The sequence below is a fragment of the Leptonychotes weddellii genome, chromosome 4, assembly GCF_054177405.1.
Source record: "Leptonychotes weddellii isolate Sample4059 chromosome 4, ASM5417740v2, whole genome shotgun sequence".
Classification (NCBI taxonomy): domain Eukaryota; kingdom Metazoa; phylum Chordata; class Mammalia; order Carnivora; family Phocidae; genus Leptonychotes; species Leptonychotes weddellii.
This window is the reverse complement of record NC_138372.1, coordinates 14,330,747-14,346,116: the sequence shown is the minus strand read 5'-3', so window position 1 is coordinate 14,346,116 and position 15,370 is coordinate 14,330,747. Positions and strand designations below refer to the sequence as shown.

Genomic DNA, 15,370 nt, shown 5'->3' with positions numbered 1-15,370 from the left:
TGGTTAAGCATCCAACTCTTGATTTCAGCTCCGGTTGTGATCTCAGGGTCGAGGGATTGAGCCCCCTGTTGGGCTCCATGCTCAGCAGGAGTCTGCTTGAGATGCTCTCTCTACCTCTCCTTCTGCCGCTCCCCCCTGCATGCGTGCACGCATTCGCGCGCTCTCTCTCTCTCTAAAATAATAAGTCTTAAAAAAAAAAATTCCCTCCCTTTCCCTCCGCCCCTCTGCCCCCAAATGAAAACCTAGTCTCGTGCAGATATGAAGTTGGAAAAGGGAAGGATGCTTTAGTAACCTTTTCTCTATTTGTGCACATCCTTCGTTGATAACTGCACCAAAACTCAGCAAGTCGTAATTTCTTAAAGGTTAGTTGCACTGTGGAACCTGAACCCATAGCCATGAACTTTTCCTGCACTGTTACACTAAAGTCTGTCAGTCTGTCTTGCACTTTGAATGGATCTTTTATCCAGCCATGATTTGTAACATCATGCGTTGGTCATTTGGAACAAGGCTTGCTGACTTTTATATACCTCTAAATAGTGACATTTTCATTATACCATATCCAAAAAAATCCACCTCTGTTCATATCACTGTTGACCTCCTGAGAGAAGTCTTTAGCAACTGATAAATTATTGAACTCTACATCTGAAACTAATGATGTACTGTATGTTGGCTAATTGAATTTAAATAAAGAAAAAGTCTTTCAGTGTTTGGAAGCTATCAAGTTTATGGTGACTGATACAAGTTCTTGTAATTAATTTTACTGATTAATTTACTAATTAATTAATTAATTTTCCTTGAAACCTCAAAGTTTTTTTCATTTTTAAAATATTTTTAAAGATTTTAAAGATTTTACTTATATATTTGAGAAAGACAGAGAGAGCAAGGGGAGGGGCAGAGACAGACGGAGAGGGAGAAGCAGATTCCCTGATAAGCGGGGAGCCCAAAGCCGGGGCTCGATCCCAGGACACTGAGATCATGACCTGAGCCAAAGTCAGACGCTTAACTGACTGAGTCACCCAGGTGCCCGTAATTTTTTAATTTCTTTAAAAAATTTTTTTATTCTTATTTTTTTAAGTAAGCTCTATGCCCAGTGTGGGCTTGAACTCACAAGCCAGAGATCAAGACTCGCATGCTCTACCATCCGAGCCAGCCAGGCGCCCCCGAAGTTTTTTTAAACCTTGAATTTTTATCACTGGCAACAGATGATGTCAGTTGTTTTCCTTGAGGTGATAAACTCACTTCATTTTCAAGATGTCTACCGGATACCAGATGTCTGCCAAGTCTGAAATGCCAGTTGGCCAGTCATCCTCACAAGTACAAACGGGGTCCCATGAGAAAAGCACAAGTGCTCGTGTGGACTTCCCATCTGGTCACACCGAATATCAAGACACTCCTACTCAAGGGTCTAGATTTAATGACATTAGGTAATCGTGGGGCGCTGGCTGGCTCAATCAGTAGAGCACGCGACTCTTGATCTCGGGATCATGAGTTCGAGCCCCACGTTGGGTGTGGAGATGACTTAAATAAATAAAACAAAAAAACATGAAGAACTCGTGCTACTTCCTCAGCGATATTCCTCAGTGAGATGGGTTTGTTTTTCCTGGTGAGGAAGGCGGGGACCGCTAGAACAACCCGGGCACCTACCTTGATTCACTCATGGGCTCTGGCAGCTCCACCCACCATTGCTTTTCCACCATCAGGGCAAACGTCACCACGGTGGAAAAGACAAATCATGTCTTAGTATTATTACGGAAGATAGTTTTGGCCTCGCAGACCCCCTGAAAGGGACTTGAGGACCCCTCCAGGTGTCCACAGTCCATACTTTGAGAACCGATCGGCAGCAGTGACCTTTCTGGTTCTTCATAAGCACCTGACTGTTCCACTGTGTGGTGTGACATCGGATTTAACTGATCCCTTTCTTTGAAGACACGTGGGTGTTTTCTGGTTATCACCTTCAAAAACACTGCTGCTAAAGATGTCCTTGTCTTTGTGTGCCCTTGGGGCTGGGGTTCAGGCCCTTGGCACCTGCCAGATGGGCTAACCCCCCTTGCCTCCCCACCAGCTGGGCCTGAGCTTTCTCGTGTGTTTGCATGCAGGTGGAGCATGACCCCACCCATGGTGAATGCCTACTACTCGCCCACCAAGAATGAGATTGTGTTTCCTGCTGGGATCCTACAGGCGCCGTTCTACACCCGCTCCTCGCCCAAGTAGGATGCTTGAGTTGCTCGACCCCATCTCCTTCCCCCAGCCCTCCGTGGACACTCAGCCCGGCCCTGGGGCCCGCAGCTGACCACGAGCCAGCCAGTCTCCCTGAGGGCTTTTTGTCCCACTGGCCCAGAGAGCTTGGGGCTCTCAGAAATTGCAGCGAGAACAGCATCCTCACTCCCTGCGCTTCCCTCCAGGGGTCTCCGGGGTCCAGAAGCCCCTGCACAGTGGGAGCTTGGGGGCATGTCATGAAGTCAGGTGCCCTCTCTAGGGGAAAGCCCCCCTAGTGGTGTTTTAGAGCAGTCACAGCTGGGGTGTGGGGGTGGAAAGTGTGAGAGCACAGTCTGAGAAAGGCCCTGGGTTTGAATCCCAGGTCTGCTCTTTGCTGACTGTGGGGCCCTTGGGTAAAGTGATTGAACCGTTCCCAGTCTTGGTTTGCTTATCCAAACAGTCGATCACTAATACCAAACTCTTCTGAGGTGACCAAAGAGGACAGTGCAGTTCGGTGAAGCGTCTAGCACAGTGCTTGGCCTTCAGGGGCTACAGGCGGACCACAGCCCATTTGCCCAGCCTCTGACTACCCTTAGGGGTTTGCTGGAGGCTCAGGCTGTGGCCACATCCCCACAGAGCCTGCGGGACCCTGCTTTGTCTCTAGACCCAGGAAGTGATGTCCCCTTGGGGGCGTCACCCTCACCTTTGTGTCCCCCTCTCCAGGGCCTTAAACTTCGGTGGCATTGGTGTTGTTGTGGGCCACGAGCTGACTCATGCTTTTGATGATCAAGGTACGGCTTCCTGGGGTCCCCTTCAGACGGGGCACATTGGCTCCTGGCCCCACTGCCTCTGCTTTGCTCTTGTCACTTCCAAAGGTCTGGAGACAGATGGGTTTGGGTTCAATCCTGGCCCTGCCCCTGCCCCTTGAATGAACTTGAACGAGTCCTGTCCTTTCTCCACGCCTCCTCATCCTTGTCTGTAAAATGGGCATGATGATTGCAGCCTCGTGTGGTGATTCTGGGGACTGTGTCAGACACAGGGGGTTCCGGGAAGGTGTCCCGTACTCAGGAGTGGGTGTTAGTAGTCAGCAGGGAGCTCACATTTCTCCAGCACTCCAGAGACTTCTCTGGGCCAACTGCCATCAAAGGAGTTGAAGTCATTCGCCTCCTCACCAAAACATCGAGAATCTTCATTCCCTCCTGCCTTGGGGACCCCAAGGCCAAGAAGGAGGAGGTGGGACCGGGGTCCGAGGCCCTCAGTCAGCCTTGACAATGAATCCAGCAACACCGAACCGTGAATGTGCTGACCCTTTACCCACATCACATTCCTCCATCCTCTCCCCCACCTACCCCCCAACTGCCTGGCTCATTCTCCCAGCTCCTCTGGCTCCCAGGCCAGCATCATCTCCCCAGTGCTGCTGGGTAGACCCTGGGGGGGAGGGGGATGGGCGGGTGGGTCCAGAGGGAGGATGGGCGGGCCACTTCTCACCGGGAGGAGAGATGGGGGAGGAGAGATGGGCGGAGCGGCGCAGTGAGCCCTGCCTCCTCCCCCCTCCTCCCCCTTGACCTGACGCTTCCCTCGGAACCCACAGGACGAGAGTATGACAAGGACGGGAACCTTCGGCCCTGGTGGAAGAACTCGTCCGTGGAGGCTTTCAAGCAGCAGACGGAGTGCATGGTGGAGCAATATGGCAACTACAGTGTGAATGGGGAGCCCGTGAACGGCCGGCACACGCTGGGGGAGAACATCGCCGACAACGGGGGGCTCAAGGCGGCCTATCGGGTAAGAGCTCATTCCCCACACGCCCCGGCCCGGGTCTGGGTCTGTGCAGGGGCCTCCTCAGGAAAGGGTCTTTACGGACAAGCTGGGACCAGCTGCAGCCGCTGCGTGACCTTCTGTTTGCTCATCTGCGGAACGGGGAGGGGGGGGGGTAGCGGGGACCGTCGGAGAGGTCTGCGGAAGTCCTCGCACAGAGCGTGGCGTGCAGAGGGCTTTCCAGACGAGTCCGCCCGACTGACAGACAGAGGATGGGGCTTAGGCTGGAGCCACCTACCTTGGCAGGGATAGGCATCATTAAATCAGGCAGCAGTGGGCCCAAGAGGGGAGGGGAGGGGAGGGACACTGGTCATGGAGCCAGTTCCGGGTTCCAGTCCTGGTTCTGGAGAAAGTCACTTAGCCTCCTTGAGCCACAGTGTGCTTGGCTGTGAACACCCACTCCCTGCGTCACTGGGCTGTCAGGAGGATGACGTGATCTAATTTATCCTTTAAAACCAGAGTCAGCAGGGACGCCCAGCTGGCTCAGTCGGAAGAACGTGCGACTCTCGATCTCGGGGTCATGAGTTCGAGCCCCACATGGGGTATAGAAATTACTTAAATAAGTAAAACTTCAAAAAACAAAACAAAACAAAAACCCAAGGGTCAGCAAACCTATATCCTGTGGGCCAAATCCAGCCCTCAGCCTGTTTTTGTAAATAAAAATGTAGGGGGACCCCCGCCGGGCCTGTTGGGCTCCATGCTGTCCGCAGCTGTTTTCACACCACAACGCCAGAACAGAGTAGTTGCACCGAGACTGTCTGGCCTCCAAGGCTGAAAATATTTACTCTCTGGCCCTTCGCAGGAAAGTCTGCCAACCCTGGCTTTATGAGGATGACTTAAGATGTTGTGTCGGGAGGGGATTGGAATTGGACCAGCTCGAGTCAAAGAGTCTGGTTAGCAAGCTCTTGTGAGATTGTCCAGGCAAGAGAAGGGATGAAGCCACGGCAGGGGTGAGAAGTGGCCAGATTTAGGTGGTTTGGATAATTGAACAAGAAGCTCAGGGCACCCGGCTGGCTCAGTCGGAAGAGCATGCGACTCTTGATCTCCAGGTCATGAGTTCGAGCCCCACGTTGAGTGTAGAGATTACTTTAAAAAAATCTTTAAAAAAAGAAAGAAAGAGAAGCTCAAAGAAGAACTCTGGGGTTGGGGCCCGAGGCACTAGGTGGTTGGTGGTGCCGTTGACCACGGTGGGAAAGTGTGTGTGCATGCATGCATGTGGGTGTGAGTGCATGCACGTGTGTAACCCCTCATTCTGTCTGTGCCATATTAAGTCTGGATGCATCTTGGAAATCACAGCTGAAGCTGTGAATATTCAAATCAGGGAAGAGGCTGGAGCTGGAAATATGCACCTGAGAGCCATGGCCATGTAGATGGTGTTTAAAGCCTCTCGGAATGAGTGCTGGTGAAGAAGATCGCTCCTCTGGGCGGAGGGGGGACCCCAGACTCCCCCAAACAAGTCCTTGCCCCAACAGGGTAGAGCTCCCCGAGGCCTCCCGCACTGGCCCCCCATCGTTGCCCTGTTTGCTCCTGTGTCATGGGAGCCCCTGAACTTTGTTTTCTCTGCTCCCAGGCCTACCAGAACTGGGTGAAGAAGAATGGGGCTGAGCAGACATTGCCCACCCTGGGCCTCACCAATAACCAGCTCTTCTTCCTGGGCTTTGCGCAGGTGAGTTCGTTGTAGGAAAATATGCCAAACTCAGGCACATTTCTGCCATCTTGATATTCCAGGAGCTCTGAGAGCCAAAGGCTTCTTAATTGAGAAACTTCTAGCTCACTGGACTGTCCATAGGACATCTACTCTGTAAGAAGATGAGCTTCCTGCCAGTAGAGAAATCCGATTAAGGGCCATGAATGCCATCAAAAGGTTTCCTGTATCAGGTAGATGAGAGGACAAGTGAGTGCTAAGGGCCCTCTGGTTCAGGGGTTCTAGAAATTTCCTAAACTCAAGATGTCCCAGGAGGTCCCTTGAATTGGCATTAATGTATAGTCTTCTGTTAGTGCCCAGAGCCACCAGGCCATTAGACAGTTTTTGTTCTGCCCAGGATGTGAGTGACCAGGACTCAGTTCAAGGTTTTCAGACTGGTTTGGGGGCAGAATCCTTTGTTCAGAGGAAATCTAATGCAGAGGCCCAGGACAGACAGAGGTGACCACAGTAAAGGATGCTGGGATGGGGGACATACCAGCCCACGGTCTCTTCCCTACCCACCCGGTCGCCCCTCCAGATGCCCAAGGGTCTCAGAACCAGGTGGGGGCTCATTCCCCTGCTGTTGTGGACGGGGGCAGTCTGGTGGTCTCAGGGCCCCACAGTGACCTAGCTTCTCCCTTGTTGCCTCACAAAGGTCTGGTGCTCTGTCCGCACACCTGAGAGTTCCCACGAAGGCCTCATCACCGATCCTCACAGCCCCTCCCGCTTCCGGGTCATTGGCTCCGTCTCTAACTCCTGGGAGTTCTCAGAACACTTCCACTGCCCGCCTGGCTCCCCCATGAACCCTCATCACAAGTGTGAGGTCTGGTGAGGGTGGCAGCACCTGAGCCAAGACAGAGGATGAGCCCCCAGGTGGAGCCTGTCGGGCCACCTTGCCACCCAGCGTCAGGGGTGTCGCCCCACCCCCTGGCCGCCCAGGGCCCCCCCTACCCCACACTGGAGGGCTTCCAGCCGGAACCGAGCCTCTGATGTGGGTTCTCAACACAATCCGAGATTTGATCCCCTGTGAAGACCCTGCCATCCCAGGCACACGTGTGCCAGTTCTCACGGGCACTTGGGTGTTAGGCTGGTGGCTTACAGGGCCTGGGCCCCATACTGACAAGGGCAGTGGGACACGGACCCCTGCCCACATCCAGTGCCAGAAACACCACGAATACCACTGTGTCAAATGCTTTAAAGATATATTTTTGGGGAAGCTATTTCTTAAACATTGTGGAATACACTGGAAATCTTCAGGGAAATAATGCATTTAAAACACTTTTTTTTTTTTTTAAGGAAAGGATTGGTATATTTATTATATTCTGTTTTTCTAAATAACCTGTGGATAAGGGAAGACCCACTGATTTACCCCTTCCTTCCTCACTCGCTGTGAGGTCGGCTGAGGCAGCCATCCCCCGCCCCTGAGCATGTCCCCAAGTAGAGAGCTGATCCAGTCCTTGGCGTTTGCAATTTCAGCCTCTGTCTGCTGGTTTTGCGGTCACAAGATGTAAAGAGGAGAGGTGTGGAGGCCAGGAAGGGGCAGAGGCCCCCTCACGGACACTGCCCCTCACAGCTTGCCTGCCTCTGTCCCCAGAGTCCAACAGTGGGAACCCCAACAAGGACGGTCTGATCCCCAAAGTCGCAGCAGGAAATTGATGGCTGCAGCAGGGTGAGGCCAGCTCGTGGCCTTCAAACCCAGCCCCAGGGCACCCAGGCACCCTGGACCTGGATGGCAGGAGCCCCGCGAGGCCTCGCCCTGTGTCAGATGCTCTCTGCCATGCCGTAGGTAGCCTCTTTCTGGCCCTCTCCTGGCCGCTCCATGTGTGGCCAAGGGGCCATTTGCCTGTCCGCAGCAACCCTCCCATCCCAGCGTCTTCGGGGTCTGCCTTGCTGACCCTCTTCCCCAGGGGAAGGAGAAAAGGGAAGACCACTCTCCTGTCCTGCAGGGCCCGGATCCTGCCTCTGGGCTCCGGCCTGAGCTTGGCTCCCAGGACCACGGCCAGCCCCGCCAGCCCGCCCTCCATCTTTAGTGCCTTAGCTGAGGCTGCAGCCCAGGCTGCACCCCAAGGAGACAGCCCTCTACCAGGTGCCCCTCTGCCTCCTCAGTGAAGCCTTCAAGTGTCCTGACTGCAACGCAAGGCCATGCCCCCTCCTGCCAGTGTCCACAGAGCTGCCCCTCACGGCAGCCCGGGGGCTCTAGCCTGCAGGCAGGTCCGTGGCGCCACGGCCGGGAATCTGACGGACCCCGGAACGTGCCCTGAGCCCCATCCCACCCTCAGCCCCTTCGGCTGAGTCAAGACAATACTTGTAGCCAGATGGACTCCTCACTTGGCGATGTTTTCAGCCAAGGAGGACTGTGAGGGAAAGGCTCCCCCGCCACGGTCAGTCCAGCCTGTGGTGTCAGGGAACCAGGACTGGTGTCCCTCCCTGAGGCCAGAGAAGCCAGTGCCCGTCGCGGCTCGCCCATCTCGGCCGCCCGAGGCCTGGCCGTGCCCCCTCAGCGCGCTCGCCTCGCCCCTGCAGCCAGGACCCTCCCTGCCCAAGGGGCCCGGCACGATGGGCATGAGGTCCCTGGTCCCCGCAAGCAGCGGGCCTGGTAGCTCTTCAGAGGAAAGGTAGGCCAGGAGCCAGAGAAGAAGCCAGAGTCAGGGGCTGCCGCACGCACCTCGCCACACACAGGTGGGCTTCCCAGCCCTGGCGCCCTCCGGTACCTCCTCTGCCCCCCTCCGTCCTTCCCGCCTTCCCCATGGAAGCTCACAGTCCTCGAGAGTGTCCGCCGGCGCCAGGGACTGGAACCTCCCCGCAGAATCAAGTGTCCCGGGGCTGAGGGTTCAGCCAGAGGGGGTGCAGACTGCATTCGGCAGGGGGTCTGGGGAGAGCAGGGCTCCGGCCCAGCAGGGATGGAAGCAAAGGAAGCAGCCCCCACTGTCCCTACCCCTCCAGAGCTGAAAGAAGCCTGAGCGGATGGGCGGCTCTGAAAGCCGCCCCCAATCAGGCCCAGGGAGCCATAGGGCTGGCGGCTCCGCGGGTACGTGGACGTGGGGTTTGGAGCTGGGAATCTATTTTTTGTATTATTATGTTCTGTGCTACTGTAGTTTTGGTGTGGCACTATTGTAACTCAAATAAAGTACTTGTACCGAGCGTCACGTGACTGTGTGTGTCCTCCAGGGCTCGGGATGGGGGGGGCCCTGGCCAACACAGAGCTCCCATCCTCACCCAGGCAGCGGGGCTAACGGCACCTCCTCCCCAGCGCGGAGGCCTTGGGCCCTCACAAATGCCAGGAGGTTACCCGGTGCCTGTGCCCGGCAAGAGCACGTGAGCGCCCCCTGCTGGGGAGAGTGGTGCGTGCCAGAGGTGTCCAGGCGGCATCCTGGTAAAAATCCTTTTTTCCACGATCTTGGAGCAAAGGGTGTCAGCAGAGGGTTGCCAGGCCTCAGATGCTCAGCGGGGCCGACGGAAGTAGGTCAATTCAGTGAAGGTCAAGGAAAAGTGTCTGACATACACTCATGCCTCCCCCTGGGTTTTGCATGTATTCTTCTCTCTGCCTAGAATGCTCTTCTCTGACTTCTCTGCCCGATACACTCCTACCAGTCTTTCAATGTCCAGCATAGCATCACCTCTTCTATGAAGCCCTTCCTGACCTCCAGATCAGGTACGATCACACAGGCTTCCCTCTCCTAGCGGAGTTCATGAGTGCCAGGACCCTGCTGTAACAAAGCACCACAGACTTGGTGGCTTACACAACCAAAATTTATTGTCTCACAGTTCTGGAGGCTAGAATCCAAGATCAAGGTGTCGACAAAGTTGATTCCTTCTGAGGGATGTGAGGAAGAATCTATTCCAGGCATTTGCCTAGCTTCTGGCGGTCTGCTGGCCATCTTTGGCACTCCTTGGCTTGTAGAAGCATCACCGATCTCTGCCTTCATCTACACGTGGTGTTCTCCCTGTGTGCGCATCCGGTACGTGTCTGAATTTCCCCCCTTTTTTATAGGGACACCAGTCGTATTGGATCAGGGCCCACCCTGATGACTTCATTTTAACTAATGATATCTGCAGTGATTCTATAAAGTCATATTCTGAGGTACTGGGTGTTACAATTTCAACATATGAATTTGAGGGGACACAATTCAACCTGTGAAAGTGCCTGTGCCATCTCTAGCAGCCGAGTGCCTGGCACAGACAAGCCACACCATAGGGCTCGGTGACTGTTGGATAAGTAGGTGGGTGGGTGGATGGCTGGGTGCATAGGTGGGTGGGTGAATGGCTGGCTGGTTGGCTGGAGGGTTGGGTACGGGAATGGGAATGGGTGGATGGATGGATGATTGGGCAAATGGATGGATGGATGGATGGATGGATGATGGGTGAATGGCTGGCTGGTTGGCTGAAGGGTTGGGTATGGGAATGGGAATGGGTGGATGGATGGATGATGGATGGGTGGGTAGATGGATGGGTGAGTAGATAGATGGGTGGATGAATGGGCGGATAAATGGATGAATGGAAGAATGGCTGAACGGACAGATAGCCATAAGTAATGTATCACCAAGGGAGCCATCCCCAAACACACCAATGCCAGAAAGAATGAGCCCAGTGGGCTGGGGTAGCTCCTGGAGGGCAGAGATTTCAGCTGATCCTTGACTGAAGGGGGAGAATTGGGGTTCATACTCTGAACTAGACCGAGTGATGACCTGAGCAAGTACCTATTCAAGGGGCAAAGTCTTCACCCTGCCTTGCTTTAAAAGGAGTAAGTCATTTCTCAGTTTCTCCAGCTGTAAAATGGACATTTATTCTGTCCTCTCTTTGTTGTGACCCACAAATACTGGGGAGATGTGAAGATGCTTGAGACAGTGATGCACTTTGAACCCCTCAGAACCTTCACACTAGGTGTGTGCATGAGCCCATAGCCCAGCATTTCTCACCTGGACAGCTCAACCTCATCCCCTCCAACCAACTGCCCTCGGGAAAGCAGCCTATTTAAAGATCACATCACTCCCCTTCACCAGCTCCCCACTGCACTTATCTGCCCTAGGACTTGGACTCTGCCCAAACTGCCCCCACTGGAGCCCCCCCTTGCCCCCTTTTTTTTTTTAAGATTTTTATTTATTTGACAGAGACACAGCGAGAGAGGGAACACAAGCAGGGGGAGTGGGAGAGGGAGAAGCAGGCTTCCCACAGAGCAGGACCCTGGGATCATGACCTGAGCTGAAGGCAGACGCTTAACGACTGAGCCACCCAGGCGCCCCTCCTTTTTGCACCTTAACAGTCCGTGTCCTTCCCTGCCTTCAGATTGGAATGTCCTCCACACACCCTTGCCAAGGGATGAATGAATGAATACATGGATTTTTTCTTAAAGCTCCTGCACATTGTGTGCCTCCTGCGAATCAGGCTGAGTGCTGCGTGCTTGCACAACCTCTCCCTGGATGCTTACGGCAGACTTCAAAGACGGCTACGTTATCACTCAGATCAGAGGGGGGCAGTGGCAGAACTGAGTTCTGAACCAGGCTGCTGGCGAGGAGCTGCTTGGGAAAGCATGAGAGGCTCCTACAGAAAGTGATGGCCCGGGGACCACACACACACACACACACACACACACACACACTCTGAGGTACCTGAGAGAGAGACACCACTTTTTCCCTGCAGAGGGCTGGCTTCCTGACGTTCCCTTTTTCCCACTGACCAAGTGAACAAATCCCTCCCTCTCCCCTGCTAAGAGCCCTGGGGCCCAAAGCAGGAATTAGAACCCAAGCCTGACCCTTTGGGGATTTACCCTACAGTTGAGATGAGAAAACACTTGCCAGATGCCACAAGGACATAAGCAGACACTGTCCAGGACTTCTAGCAATAAGTCATTGTGGAAGCAAAGGGGTTCAGCAGGGGCTCTCTGGAAGGGTTGAGAAACTACAAAAGGGAGGCACTGGAGAAGATACTAAGCTTTAAAGAATCTAGAACAATAATAAACCTAATTTGAAATGGGCAAGACCTTTACAGAAAGAACTATAACACTTTACTGAAGAACATACAAGAAGACCTGAATAAACACACAGGAACACCCCGGTCATGAATGGAAAGGTTCACTGTAATCCAAGGGTTGATTTTCCCCAAGGTAATCTATAATATCAGTGTTCTTTCAAACTAAATTCCAAGACAATTTTTCATGGAACTTGATAAGCCAATTCACATGGAAGAGAAAACGCACTATGGCCAAGAAATTTTGAAAAAGAACAAGGGTGCCTGGGTGGCTCAGTTGTTTAAGCCTCTGCCTTCAGCTCAGGTCATGATCCTGGGGTCCTGGGATCGAGTCCCACATCGGGCTCCCTGCTCAGCAGGGAGCCTGCTTCTCCCTCTGCCTGCTACTCCCCCTGCTTGTGCTCTCTCACTCTCTCTCTCTGGCAAATAAATAAAATTTTTTTTTAAATCTTTAGAAAAAGAAAAATGAGGGAGCCGGCCCTATCAGAATCTGTTACAAAGCTCTAGTAAATAATAGAGTGTGGTGTTGGTGTCGAGAGAGAGGGATTGAACAACTGGAATTTTTTAGAGAGCCAGAAACGGTTCTGTGGATATGTAGGTATTTAGCATAGGATAAAGGAAACACTTCAGCATATCTGCTGCCAAAGCGAACACTAAAGGAAACACTTTACATCAGCCGAGGAATGATGAGCCATGTAATAAATGGTTTTAGGATATCCACTTGGGAAAAAATGAATCGAGACCTCCCCTCCCTCACACAATTCTCACACACTGTCATGGCAATAATTTCTACATATACTAGAGACCTAAGCATACAAAAATCCTAAAAGTATTAGATAAAATGTAACAGAATGTGTTTATAACTTTGCGTAAGCACAGCCATCTTTAAAAAGACAAATAGGGGGTGCCTGGGTGGCTCAGTCGTTAAGCGTCTGCCTTCGGCTCAGGTCATGATCCCGGGGTCCTGGGATCGAGTCCCGCATCGGGCTCCCTGCTCCGCGGGAAGCCTGCTTCTCCCTCTCCCACTCCCCCACTTGTGTCCCCTCTCTCGCTGTCTCTGTCGCTGTCAAATAAATAAATAAAATCTTTAAAAAAAAAAAAAAAGACAAATAGGGGCCCCTGGCTGGCTCAGTCGGTGGGGCACGTGTTTGCCCCCTACAAGGGGTGTACAGATTACTTCAAAAAAAAATCTTGGGGCGCCTGGGTGGCTCAGTCGGTTAGGTGGCTGCCTTTGGCTCAGGTTATGATCCCAGGGTCCTAAGATCGAGCCCCGCATCAGGCTCCCTGCTCAGCGGAGAGCCTGCTTCTCCCTCTCCCTCTGCCTGCCTCTCTGCCTACTTGTGCTCTCTATCTCTCTGTCAAATAAATAAATAAAATCTTTTTTTAAAAATCTTTAAAAAAAAAGAAAAGAAAAAGAGGGGCATCAGGGTGGCTCAGTCGGTTAAGCAGCTAACTCTTGATTTAGGCTCAAGTCATGATCTCAGAGTCCTGGGATTGAGTCCCAAGTCAGGCTCCGCACTCAGCAGGGAGTCTGCTTGGGGATTCTCTCTTTCCCTCTCCCTCTGCCCCTCCCCCTGCTCACACGAAAGCTCTCTCTCAAAAAAAAAAAAAAAAGAATCTTAAAAAAAGAAAAAGAAAAAGAAATATAATTCAGAATATTTCAACTGATGAAAGTTCTCCTCCCAAAATCGAGCATAAAGCTGAAGTAAACTGTAACAGGATACTCTAGACTGAATGAAATATTCTCAAATAAGCATTTGGGAATATGGGAAAACACCTCAAATCAGAAATACAAAAACTAATAAGAGAAACAGACTAAAAAAAAAAGAAGAAATGAAATGAGAATTGATCTCAGAGAAGAAAATAACAAAATTATATCATAGCTGAAGTTTAAACAAGGAAGTGCCCAAGTGCCCAAGAGAGAATAGATTCATATGAAAAGTTTACAGAGGACATTGAAAAAAAGCAGGGAAAGGGCGCCTGGGTGGCTCAGTCGTTAAGCGTCTGCCTTCGGCTCAGGTCATGATCCCAGGATCCTGGGATCGAGTCCCACATCGGGCTCCCTGCTTGGCAGGAAGCCTGCTTCTCCCTCTCTCACTCCCCCTGCTTGTGTTCCTGCTCTCGCTATCTCTCTGTGTCAAATAAATAAAATCTTTAAAAAAAAAAAAAAGAAAGAAAAAAAGCAGGGAAGAAACCAAGAGAATGAAAGCTAGATAAAGAGATAAAAATGGTGAAGAGTTAATGTCTCAGACTGTAATCCAAGCAGACTTTCCAGAAATAAAAGGTCTGGATCCACATACACATCAAAAGGGCTCACCAGCCACTGTATGAAACTGACATTGAGTCATCAATCCTAAAATATATCCAAGTAAAGTTATTGCACTTTAAACAGAAAATCAGGGACTCCAGGCAAAGATGTGAAATAAAGTTATAAAGGCAACAGAATTAGACTAACATCAGACTTTAAAAAAAAAAAAGCTGTGTTGTATGAGGTGCCTAGAACAGGCAAAATCACAGACAGAAACTAGAATAGAGATTACCGGGGGCTGGAGGAGGGGAAAGAGGCCGTCATTGTTTAATGGGTTTAGAGTCGTTGTCGGGGATGATGAAAACATTTGGGGTATAGAGGTGCCTGGCTGGCTCAGTCGGTGGGGCATGAGACTCTTGATCTTGGGGTTGTGTGTTGGAGCCCCACGTTAGGTGTAGAGATTACTTAAATAAACAAACAAACAAAAACCCAGTAACTGAATAGGTTTGACTCACTTACTAAAAGAAAATTATTATTATTATTTTTAAAGATTTTAAGTAATCTCTATACGCAATGTGGGGTTTGAACTCGCAACCCAGAGATCAAGAGTCGAACGCTCTACCAACCCAGACAGCCAGGTCTCCCTGAAAGTTATTTTCAAATTAGCTCATAAAGGGGCACCTGGCTGACTCAGTCGGTAGAGCATGCGACTCTTCATCTCAGGGTCCTGAGTTCAAACCCCACGTTGGACAGAGAGCCTTTAAAAAAAAAAAAAATGACTCATAAGTAAAACCCAGTTCTATGGTGTATATCATAGAGACACTACCAAAATACAGTGATTCAAAAATGTGAATAATGAAGGGATGGATACGGATTTATGAGACAAATGGAAACAAAAAAGCAGGGTCTGTAGCCCTGATACCAGAATTCAACTAAAATAAAACATTTAATGAGACAAAGAAAGACATGTTAGAATGCCAAAAGCCTCATTTCACAATGAAGATAGAACAGTGACAAAGATCTACGCACCCAATGATGCATCAGTCCCCTACCTAAAACAGACAATGGTGAGCATTCACATGGACACAAATAGCTTCAGATTCTTTGCCCATTCAGGGAAGTCTGTCCATATACTTCTTCCCTAGACTCCTTGTCACCAGTTTCCAATCATGTTCTTCTCAAGTCCCTTCCCATCCAGGTAACTGTTGGGCAGAGCCTCTGAATCACTATAGATCAGGCCTCTGTACAGTTTATCTTCTAGGCAAAATGAACAATGAGGTGTGCCGCTTGAAGTTCTGCCCAGGGGGAGGATTTCCCTTCACCACTGCTCTTCAGGGAACGTCCCAGAAAGGGGCTATCATGCTGTACATGACCACTTTGTGCAGAACGATCTATAACTCAGGCCTAGGTTTTCTCTTCCTCTGTCAACGTGGTGCAGAGAACACTCCAGAAGGCCGTAAGTG

The 15,370-nt window shown here is 51.3% G+C and overlaps 1 protein-coding gene across 3 annotated transcripts in view; it reads left to right on the top strand.

The window, feature by feature from the left end:
- The window catches only part of ECE1 (endothelin converting enzyme 1), a 113,512-nt gene extending 104,676 nt beyond the window's left edge, over nucleotides 1-8,836 (top strand). For all 3 annotated transcript variants that reach the window (XM_081817657.1, XM_081817656.1, XM_081817655.1), the window contains 5 exons: nucleotides 2,097-2,207; nucleotides 2,920-2,987; nucleotides 3,788-3,978; nucleotides 5,582-5,677; nucleotides 6,351-8,836. In XM_081817657.1, coding sequence (XP_081673783.1) covers nucleotides 2,097-2,207; nucleotides 2,920-2,987; nucleotides 3,788-3,978; nucleotides 5,582-5,677; nucleotides 6,351-6,527 — 643 coding nt within the window. In that variant the 3' untranslated portion in view covers nucleotides 6,528-8,836. The remainder of the gene's footprint in view (nucleotides 1-2,096; nucleotides 2,208-2,919; nucleotides 2,988-3,787; nucleotides 3,979-5,581; nucleotides 5,678-6,350) is intronic.
- The last annotated feature ends 6,534 nt before the right edge of the window (nucleotides 8,837-15,370 follow it).